At 37.4% G+C, this 12,062-nt stretch overlaps 1 protein-coding gene across 2 annotated transcripts in view; it reads left to right on the forward strand.

Annotated features, from left to right (window-relative positions):
* Positions 1-12,062, forward strand: part of LOC109417065 (uncharacterized) — a 117,031-nt gene that overhangs the window by 100,720 nt on the left and 4,249 nt on the right. Inside the window, exons 4-7 of one of the 2 annotated variants that reach the window (XM_029869867.1) lie at positions 6,098-6,345; positions 6,415-6,609; positions 6,671-7,037; positions 8,134-8,228. In XM_029869867.1, coding sequence (XP_029725727.1) covers positions 6,098-6,345; positions 6,415-6,609; positions 6,671-7,037; positions 8,134-8,228 — 905 coding nt within the window. The remainder of the gene's footprint in view (positions 1-6,097; positions 6,346-6,414; positions 6,610-6,670; positions 7,038-8,133; positions 8,229-12,062) is intronic. The other variant, XM_029869868.2, reaches the window with a different exon arrangement.

Consider the following 12,062-nt stretch of genomic DNA (forward strand, 5'->3'; position numbering starts at 1 on the left):
CTTCAAGTTGAAATTTATCTAAAAATTCTAACAATAATTTCTTGCGGCCAATCGTTTCACCCTCAAAAATCCGTTTAAGAACTTTATGGCACTGTTCGTTGGAGACAATTTGAACAAAATTATGGTGAGGGTATTTGTGATGGAATTGCTTATAATTTTGTACTACACAAATTCAAAATGATTTTCTTACAAATTAAGAAGTTTCGGGAAGAAATAATCGAAGTTATGTTTATGTCGAAGAAACACTTGGAGATTAAGAGGCATCTGATGCTCTGAACCAGGGATTTTCAGATCGTGATCCAAAGTTGCAAAGGGTATCGTGAGCCTTCTTACAATTCTTCCTTTATGTTAAAATGGCATTACCTGCAAACGCACTAAACGTTCAATACAAAAAAAATTCAGATAAATCTATAAGTTTTTTTTTTAATAAAATGCGGACGACGACGCTGGCCAACTTATATTATTGAACCTAGATTATAGGCTAATTTTGATAAAAGCTCATATGAATTTGGAGAGACCTGTGGTTGCAGCAAAAGATAACAAAAATATACCTCGGATCCCATCTAGAATTAGTTGTAGGTTTTGACTAGGAATTCAGTACGGACCTTCCAATGTGTTCGTAAGAAATGGAGGAAGGTATCTAATGAGTTGTTGTTCCACAAGTTTTATTTAGAATGGCCATTAAAAAATCGAGTGTTTATTGAGAGAAAAGGACATTCCCTTTTACATTAGATTTGACACACTCCAAAGAAACTGCGGTTCTTCAACTTTTGAAAATGCTTACGGATCGTCAACTGCTTGGAAAATCCTCTGGAAATGTAATTCGACAGGAAAACCCTAGAATACTCAAGGATTCTGAAAATGTTGTCAATCCATTACTGAAAGCATTTGAAAAAGTTTCAGCTTATTTAAGATGGTAATTCATGTAACGAACGAGGACTATCCATCTACTAAATGTCCTGGAAGTTAAGCTAGATTTGAAATATCAGGTAGCGTTTAGCAAAAAGAAAATCCGTACGAAATTCCAAGTTTCAAGATTTGATCTTTTGATTGCGTTTTTGAAAAATATTTTTTAAGAAAGGAATCCTAAGTGAGTTTATCGACATCGAGGCGAACCCCTTAGAGAATTTTCAGTTAAAGAATTCATGGATTTAAAAAAAATATTGTAAATAAGGTTTGATTCAATTCATTGAAAAAGCTGGAGTACTTTTCCTCATATGTTGGTTTTCGATTTCTTATTGAATAACGAAGCAATATTTTCAAAATCGGGTTTCATCCACATGTAGAAGAAGGATCAAGGTAAGCAATGAATTTTAAAACCTTCAAACAAAACCTTCAAATACTTGCTGGAAATCCCAGAAGTAATCCAACTACTAGTAATAGTAGTGATACTATTGTACAGTGACCCCACACCGATGAATCACCTTAATTTTGTACACTATTTATGAATCACCATGTTGATCAAATGAGAGATCCATAAACTGTGCCGATTCATAAATTGTGGGGTCACTGTATATGAGCTAAAAACGGTATATTAATGATCTCTCATTAGGATATTTTCAAATGAGCAATCTGATTATTTGCTGCCATGGATCAACAGAGGTATTCACCGAAGTTTTCACAAACAAGTTATAAAAGCATGTACCATGTCAATACGGAAAGGGTTTCGCCAGGTGTTTTGAATTGTGCCAAGCAAGAAAACATTCCAGTTGATTAGTTATTTTAACAGGAGTGAACTCCAACAAATAAAGGTACAATAAAAACCGGGTCATTACCATGAATGAGAAACACAGAAAAAAGTTTCCAAAAGTGCGTCGGAAAACAAAAGGTCTGAATTCTCCGCTGCTCTAAGCCACATCACAAACAATTACATAAAAGAACCCACCCTGAATTTCGCTTTATTTTTTGCAATAAGTTTGACGGAAATTCTTTGCTGCGATTCCTACAGGAATTTCTAATGGGAGGATTCTCCCAGAAATTTTTACTGATGCTCCTCAGGGAATTCCTCCGGAAATTCCTCCAGAAAATCATCCAGAGTTTATGAAAACATTCAGATATGTCTACTCAGATTATTTCCAGACATTCTTCCTGAAGGCAACTTCTGCAGGTATCACAGAAGTTTTTTTCCTACGATTCCTCCAGAAACTCTTGCTGGTTTAGCTGCAGGACTCTTCCCAGAAATTTCTACAGGAACTCCTCTAGAGATGTATCCAGAAAATTCTGTGGAAATTTCTGCAATATTACCTTTTAGAATTATTCCATGGATTCATCCAGGAATTTATCTAGGGATTCTTTCATTATTTTCTCTTAGGACTCCTCTAGATATTCTACTGATTAATTTCTCCGGGGATCTTCCTAGGGATTTCTTAAAAAAATGTATGGATGCCTGCAGTTATGTATCCAAAAATTACTCAAACAATTTATCCAGGAATTCCTCAGAGATTTTTTCTTCTATAGATTTCACTATAGGGCTTCATCTATGGATTTTCCGAGCTTTCCTCTTGGGACTTCTCTAAAATTTCCACATGGTATTCCTACAGGAATGGCTCCTGGTATTGCTAAATGGATTTCTCGCTAGGAATTCTTCTGGAGTTCATGCTAGAATTCCGCTAGCCATTTATGCTAGGATTCATCCAGATATAACCCCAGAACTTTTTTCAGGTATTCTTCAACTGGAATCCTGACAGAGATTTTTTCAAAGATTTCAATACAAATTCTTTCAATGATGCTTCTGGGATACTTCGGGATTTTTACTTTTTGTTTTTATTTACTCAAGGGATTTATCCGAAAACTCTTCTAGAAGTTTGTACATAAAATAATTACGGAATTCCTTCAGAAATTCATGTAGGGTTTCATCTTGTAAATGTTCGGGTAATTTCTCGAATTTCAGCCATACATATTTCAAAAACTGCTCTATAATAGAAAAATTTTGATCGTTGATCAAAAACTTCATGAATTTCGTTTTGTTTTATTAACTAGTGTATTCAATCAACATTTTTTTAAGACCTTTGCTAGAAACTGTTTCATATGATAGCTATAATTCGTCAAGCTTGTAAAAGTTCCTTCTGTAGACTCCAGAAATTTCTCGAAAATACGACTCGAATGTAATTTGTTCAAAGAGGCAGAAATTCCCTGATTGCCTTCGGAACGCTCTGACAATTTCAAGAGTTTACCAGGAAGTATAACCCAAATATGGGAACGTCCATAAATTACGTCACGCAAAAATCGACCATTTTCAACCCCCCCCCCCTCCCCCCTATGTCACACTTTTTGTATGGGACCTCTAAAATTTTTGTATGGGTTGTCACACTTTCTGAACCCCACCCCCTCCCCCCTCAAAGCGTGACGTAATTTATGGACGTTCCCTATGGCGTAGCCTCGTGGATTTTCATTTGACGTCTTAGATCAGCTGATTGTTCGGGCGTTTGACAGTTCTTCTATGAAGATGACACGTTCGTGTTAGCAGCTGTTGTTCAAGCTTTGTACACAAATGCATGCACGGATCTGTCACATGAAAAGGCCTATACATACATCAGGAGTTGTCATCATTAATTCCTCTAGGAATGCAATGCATACAGGTGTCCTTAGAAAATAAGGAGAAGTAATTTCTTCGCTAACCGGACAAATCCAAATGTATCCGCTGCTTTCCGTCGTCAACCACGTCTAACCGCTGCTAAGTCAGGGCTTGATGATAATCAAATTGTTAGAAATCGTTGTTATCACATAGTGAAATGTCGATTGGTTCATTGGAAAATGCCAAACACAAGATCGAAAAGTTTGAAGTGATCTAAAATTATTGTCGCTTTTCTCTGACTAAACGCCGACGAATTCCAAGTTTAGAGTATCCATCACAAGTATTTTTTCAAGTTGTGCCGAATACTCTGATCGGTAAATAGTAGTTCAATAGTTCACAATAGTCCAACTCATTCTGGAAGAAAATAAGTGTATCATTTGGAAGTCTTCAAACATTCTAAAGGTTTCCTATTGCATGTGGAAAATATAAAATTTATTCAGGTTTAGAGCAGGCTCCGATTTACCCATGGTTTGAGCTAAATATTGATAGGCCGCCTGTAGATGCTACTGCAGCATAACAAGATCGGCTTTACACACACAAGAAACCATTGAGATAGCTGCTCGAGAATAACAGGCATCTTCAACGTGTAAGTGTTGGCGATCTTCTATTTTAGGCGAGAATGGTGCCTGCTACGTCAAGTTGCAGATCAATTTGGGGAAGAAGTAGGAAGTGATGATTGTAACATCTACACAAGGTTATGCGGATGACGGAGTGTTAATGGGAAAACGTTATTTTAAAGGTTCACGCATTGATACCAGGCTTAAAGCAAAGAATAAGAATATCAAGTATGCCCACTCCGCTGATGCTCAGGGGGACACTATCGCAGCGCTATCTGCGGATGAAAGTTCAACCTTCATGCGGTAGTGTGCGTTACTGATTGTATGCGGATACCAAAACATACGCACACCACCTTCTCTTATGACAAATCACGAACACTGTTACAGAGAGCTTCCACCTTGATACGCTTAGAGAGCGCTACTTGGCTTGTCGCTTGACGTTTACATAGAAAAAGGCAAGAGAGGGCATTCTTTCTATTTTTATTCTTTGCTTAAAGTGTAATGGTGCAAAGATTATTTTGAAGCTGCTGACTTGGTTGCATAACTTGTAGGCGTGATAAGATAAATGGACACTGTGCATTTTTCTTTTGGAAGCGGAAAGTTAGGGAAACGGCAATCCGTTTCTGGTTCTAGCGATGGCTATGAACAAAGATGTATATGTAGGAAAGAGCATTAAGGCAGTAAAGATAAAAAGTAGGAGTAAAAGGACGAGGCAGGGATTGAAGCTAGGACCAAGGTGTATATTTACCTTATGTAGGATCTTCTGCATATTTATCAGAAGCGATCGCCACTAGACCAGTAAACAGGGCTCATAAGTCTGGTGCCCATGAAAACTTGAATTTATCTTGACTCAGGCCTTCCCTTCGATCCCTCCAGAAAAAAAATCCTTGGAGTATGGAGTAAGGTAGGGCAAAAGCTCGACCCTAGTTGAAAATTCATTTTTTTTTTTTCAAGAAATCGAAGCAGATAAAAATAAATGAATACCGTGTGGTGATTCTACTATCCATGAGCTATAATTTTGCTGAACAAAGTTACGCCAAATGTCTTTTCAATTTTGAGTTACAACACTTTTTGTATGTGTGTGTCTAATTCGAACTCTTGCCCCACCACTGGGGCAAAAGTTCGAATCTAATGTTTGTGGTATTTCGATAACCGTAGCACATTATTTCAAAACTTTGGTATTTGAAATACCTAAAACCAATTATTATTTGATGTTGGAACTGGAATACACTTTAAAGTTCGATCTGGATTTTACCCAAATCAGGGTTAAATTTACTTCACCAAAAATTAGTAGTTTTCCGCCAAATTCAAATAAAACAATTTTTTTCAATTTTGTTCGAATTTTCTCACTAATTTCATAATTTTTAGAAATAATATGTACATTTTTCAGAATTTTAGTGTTTTACCTAAAGTTGCCACATGACTCGAACTCTTGCCCCACAATTCGAACTTTTGCCCCACTATGTGTAAAATATGATTTCCAAATCTTTTTTGCAAAAAGTTATACATGCTAACGCATCTTCAAAATATACCTAGTTACGCCCCAAAATAAAATATCGGATTCGATTTAATTACAGTTCCATTCCATGCAGACGCGCCAACTTGGTCAAATTATTGGGGGGGCAAAGACTGATTTTTCTGATTTTTTGTATGGGAAAATCGAAAAATCGTCAAATATTGGGGGGGGGGGGCAAAACCATGCTTGCCCCCCCTAAGTTGGCGCCTATGATTCCATGCGTTGGAAGGACCATCGTATATTATAATTTTTTGATCAAAAACCAACATTTTGTCATAACTTTTCGAAATATTGATCAATTTTCATAATTTTTGGAGTGAAAGACTCTTCGAACAACCTTGACACCCGAAAGATATGAATCACTCGACTCCTGTTCAAACTCCTGTTGCCTTTTAATAGAACCCTTAAAAAGTTACAATTCAACTAAAATTTCAAATCTTTCATTTCCAGTCCGCCCACGCCGTGCTCCAGTTCCAGGACCAGGGTAAGCAGGTCTACAAGGTGAAAAACGTCTCGCTGAACACCCTGTGCGAAATGCACAACGCTACCGTCAACCCGATGAAAGACCAATTGAAGAACGTGTACCGACGGGACCAAAAGTATTGGGCCCGGAGGCCGCTGACTCGTGACATGCTTCTGTACGCCGCCGGCGATGTACTGATCCTCATCAACGAGCAGCTGTACCTCAACATGGCCACGTGAGTATATCCAAGGTTTTTTTCCCTAGGAATGTCTGAATTACAAATTTTGAACTCCCATCTATGTAGATCGATCAAGGCGGAATACCGCGAACTGCTCGCGGAGCTGTGCACTGAGCAGATTTTAATGCTAATCCGCCCAGTGGACGTCAAGATGCGAAAAAAGCAACGCAAGGTCCGCTCGGAGATCCAGGACCTGAAGGTGAAGCTGAAGGGTGCCAGCAAGAATGTTGTGCTAAGTAATCGCGAGATTCGATTACTGAGGTGATTTGTTGAGAGATTTTGAAACTTGACGTTAGCCCTAGCTTACGTGACCCCCTTTTAGGTACATGGACTTGACGGAGGATGAGAAGGAGAAGCTGAGGGTATCCTACAAGGTGGCCAAGAAGTTGGACAAACTGGAGAACTTCGATCGGGATCGGGGCGATGCGAGCGACTCCGACGATGAGTGTGACGTCATCGAGCAGGACTATCAGAGCATGGACAGCTTGCCGTCGGATAACTCGCTACCGGGCACGGGCAGCAGCGGAGGACCGGGCACGTTCTCACCCAAGAGCTCCGAACCGCCGAGCTTGACGGAATCGATGCAGCTGATGGACGAAATCCTGTCCAATACCACTATGGATCGTATGGCGAAGATCGACAAGCTGGAGGCGATTCTGTCGGCGGCCACCCTACTACCGAACGATCAGGTGAGTGTCGATTGAGTTTGCTTTTGGTTGATTAGATGGAGGCTGGTTCAGATTGGCTGCTGGTTTGAAATTGCACAATTATGATCCCTTTATGGGATGATTTTTTTTCGCACATACCTACATACACACACTGAGAGCTTTTTGAGATCACTACACAGTGCACACTGCACATGCACAGGGTTTTCCAAAGTTGTAAATATGTAATTACGGTTATGGGGCCTTTGCTTGGCATCAACAATTTTTGTTTTTTTTTATTACATACATAAGTGCAACGTCCCCAAGCACACAATTAGTGTGGAAAAACAATATATATCCCAATGTACAATGGTCGCAAAGCCGTAAGTCCCTTTATAGAAAATTAGGTAATCAACTAATAATCAAAATATGAGCATTTTTGGTACAGTTCTCTAAAATCTATAACCTGTAGATACGGTTTTGGGATCATTGAGCTCTGCTTATAGGATAATGCTTTAAGAAGTCATTGTTTAAATTATTCTATTCTGCATTACAATAATGATGTAGAAGTTCAAACTACTGCTTAGGACTTTCGACTGTGCTTTAACATGTTTGCAAATATTTTTGAAATTATATTGGTACATTTTCAAGAACCCATGTAAATATTTCATAACAAGTTCGCGGCTTAGATATACAAAACATGAGCATCAATCATTCGCTTTTGGTGCACCCTCATCATTCATCCCGATCGGTTATGGGCCCACACGGTGTGCAACTAGTCCCATAGTTGTAGGTTTAAGACCAAACATTGTTAAAACACAAAAATGTTAATTCTCTGATTTTTTTCTGCTTCTCCCCTCATTTCCGTGTTTTGTGTACTACCACGTACCACGTACCCTTCGCCTACATGTTTGTTGCTCTCGCTCCGAAATTCGTCCGTACTACTATTGTCACACCATTTTTTTACTACCACCCTTTTACTACTACAATATCCACCACCATGTGCACGTGTCCAACAACTACTACTACAACAACAACAACAACAATAAAAAAAACTACTACTTTTACCCAATTTCGAAAACCAAAACCAAACGAAAAAAAAAAAAACAAAAAAAAATGAAACAAATCACACAATCGCCAGTCCTTCACTGAGACCATGAACAATTTTAATACCAATACGATAGTAGTAACTAACGATAATATTCTACAGCCGGCGAAGAAGGAGGAACAGAAGGGGTAAGTGACATTTTTTTATGTTTTTAGTCTTCCCAGACAACCAGAACTCGTATGAAGATGACAGATTTTATCGCTTCGATGCTGAATTCCCATTCCTTCTATATTGAATCTTGCTATCTACTTTTTCCCTCGTCTCCACATATTCAACTTACAGGGGATAGACAAAATGATCGGGACAGGCAAAATTTTCACGTTTCAAAAAATGGTAAAAGTGCTGCAACTTTTTGAAAAGAGCTTCAAAAAATCTAAAAGTTTTACTGGAAATTGTTCAATTAGTTGTGCATTAAAAGTCAAAATTTGGGAAAGATCGGGCCATTCTTCCAGAAGTTAGAAAGATTCTAGAAAAATCATAATTATCCGATGGCCAACTTTGAACTGTCATATCTCCGGATTCAATGACAGAATGTAATGAAATTTTGAGCGTTTATGACTCATATAATAAGCTTTGAAAAAATTTGACTAAACTTAAAATTTAATAAGAAAAAAAGTAAAAGCGATTTAATTTATTTTATGATTTTTTAGTAAATTGGTCTAATTTTATTATGCTTCCCATTACTTTTTCAATTTATAGCCGGTTATTTTTTTACTTCCTGTCAAAACATATTTTTATTGAAGTCAAGTAGAGGGAATTCAAATAAACTATAATTACCATCTTGAATTTTGAAGCGATGTTGAAATTTTCGATAATTTGGTGTTATATCAGAAAAATAACCTAAACGCTATAATTTTCTTCCGTGTTAACAATTTTAGGTTATGTCAAAAGTTTTTGAAATCTAATTATATAAGTCATGAACGCTCAAAATTTCCTTGCATTTGGTTAATTGAATCCGGAGATATAACAGTTCAAAGTTGGCTATTGGATAGTTGACTTTTTCTAGAATCTTTTTTACTTCATGTAGAATAGCCCGATCTTTTCCAAATTTTGATCATTGATAGTATCAATTTGATACACAACTAGTTGATCAACTTCCAATAATAATTTTAGATTTCTTAATGCATTTTTCAGAAAGGTATAGCGTTTCTACCATTTTTTGAAAAGTGAAAATTTTACCTGTCCCGATCATTTTGTCTCTATCCTGTCATGTATTTTTTAAACTGTTGAACTCAAAGTTGGCAACACAACTTTCCCAACCAAGCTGAATTATACGGCCAAGTTTCAGTCAGTTGGCCCGACAAAACCTCCCCATGACGAAGAGAACAAACCTGCTGATAATATCCAAAGTCACCCTATATCTGATTAAAAAAGCCGTCGTATGATTAAAAAGTATTAAACTTGCGTTGTGTATCCAGTTAGCCTAGTGATAAGGCTTTGGATCGCCGAAGACGGCGGACTCGATTTTCATTCCGGTCGGGACTTTTTCTGGGCATAGTTTATTTATCATTGTGATTGCCTCACAATTTACAAATTCAAGCATTGGAGGGTAAAGAAAGCGCTTTAATGAGTAACTGTGGAAGTGTTCAGAGAACACTAAATTAAAGAGAGGCAGGCCAAGTTTCAGTGGAAACGTAGTGCCACTAAGAAGAAGAAGAAACTTTCTTGTATACTGCCGTGAATCGCATATCAGTCCCATCTTTGCTGGATTTCCTATGCAAATGGGACAGATATGCGATTCACGGCAGTATAGTTCCGGAGAATTTTTTTTCTCTCTTGAATTTCTTGAAGTGTGTCGGAGAAAACTTTTGAATATCTCCAGGAGTTTCTCCCAACATTCCATTCAGGGATTTGCCTTGATTTGCGCCTTCTTTCCGGGATTTCCCGGTGTTTGTTCTGGTAGGGCCTGGGAACATTTAGGCAGGGGGACCTATTTCGTGCACTTGCTTCTATAACTCAGTCAAATTTAAACCAATTGTCTTAATTTTTGGGACACGATCAGAAACGTACAGTGTCTAGCCATGTTCAAAAATTCAAGTCAATCCGTTTTAAACTACCTGAGTTATAGCAGCAAGTGCCCAAAATAGGTTCCCCTGCCCAAATGGTCCAAGACCCTACTACTGAGAGTTTTTCTTTACATTTCTTCCAGATTTTCGTCTAGATTTCAGAGGTTCTTGGGCAGCATCCATTTATTACGTAACGCTAAAATCGACATTTTTTGACCCCCCTCCCCCCTCCGTAATGCTATTTTGTATGAAAATTCAAAATTTTTTGTATGGGCCGTAACGCTCGGCCATACTCCCCCCTCCCCCTAGCGCGTTACGTAATTTGTGGACGGCGCCTTGTGGGTTTCCTTCGGGAGTCCTCAACAAAATGCTCCCAAACTTCCTTCGGGGATAGTGATTTCCCGAGAAAGCTTCCCAACGGCTTTCCCGTGACTTTTGAGAGACTTTTGCAAAACTTACACTTGAGATTCTCCGATATAATTATCCTGGTTCATCTTCAAGTTTTTCGCCAGATTTCTCCCATAGTTTTTCTGGAAATACCTCCTATATTTCAACTGAAGATAAGTTCCTAATTTTTTTCTCGGAGTTCATCGTGAGATTCCACCAGAATTTGTTCTAAAATTTCTCCAGAATTTTCTTACAAGAAATTACGTAGGCCATCCCAGGAGCTACCTCGAAGAAAGCTCCTGGAAAATTCGAACAAGATCTCCAGGAGTAGCTTTGAGAGAAATCCCAAATGGAACACTCAAATTTAACCCCGGATAATTTCTAGTAGGGTAAACGTACCAATAGAGGTGCTGTTAGTATCTCCTTGTAGTACAATATTTGAAAAAAAAAATGATAGCACCACAAAAAAGTCTTAAAACGTTAATCGGTAGTTTTTCATTTAAATTTGCTAGGAAAAATGTTAAAATTATTGTTAATTCCAGTCTATTGTAATAAATCACTTGCACCAACAATAGGTACACGATTCCTATGATGGTGGTAAAAATTAACATTGGTTCCCATAGTGGCGCATCCCATTGAATTCTTCTGGGACAAATTGAAAAAAAATCTGAACCAGACAATATCCAGAATTTTACAAAACAACCAATTCAATAATAAATTCTGTTACAATAAAAGTGAGTTGTGAAAAGTTTGAGAACCACTGCAATAAGAAGCACGTTTTGAACGGTGGAAATTTTAAAAGTTCACATTGGCAAGTGTTTTTCTTCGAGGGTATTTTGCTGGAACTTCGGGTGAATTTTTTAGCTATTTTTCGACCTATCTTTGATAGGAATCGTGGGCAAATTTATAATACATTTTTTCGCTTCTGAAGGAAAAAAGGGTATCTTATAGATTTTGTTCGAGAAAAACCTAGAAGTACAATATTGAAATTTTAGTAAAATTATTAAAATACATGTAAGAGATAAAATTCAGAATGCGTTGGCCAAATTATTAAAAATCCCTGAAGCTTCCGAATGAACTTTTGCCTAACTTGTTTTGTCCAACATTCGATTTGGCAAGGATTTTAATTCTACATTCCTGAAAACAAGATAATAATTGCTATTAAAATGTTTCATATTATTATTGAATATATTATCCAAATTTCTTTAACGAATTTTATCAAATGTGTCTACACTCTCCTGAATATTCCGAAAATGTCATAATTAATCTCGCAATTATGATGATTGCTCTTACGGAAGTTCCATTTCTTCTTGAAGTACAGTTAGAAATTCCTCTAGTTAACTTTCCAGACATTACTCTAGAACTTTTTCCAACACTATTTTGCAAATTGTTTTCTCCTTTCAATTGTCTCCAAATTGAACTATTAAGTGAATATGTAAGTTACTGAGTAGCGGAATTTTATTGTTATTTAATAACCCGAAAAGACCTGAAAAAACCAGGGAGTACTATTTTCAAAAACGTATATAACATAAGTATAATTCTTTAAGTGTTTTGTGTCTAATCCTTAAA

Source organism: Aedes albopictus, chromosome 2 (genome assembly GCF_035046485.1).
Source record: "Aedes albopictus strain Foshan chromosome 2, AalbF5, whole genome shotgun sequence".
Taxonomy (NCBI): domain Eukaryota; kingdom Metazoa; phylum Arthropoda; class Insecta; order Diptera; family Culicidae; genus Aedes; species Aedes albopictus.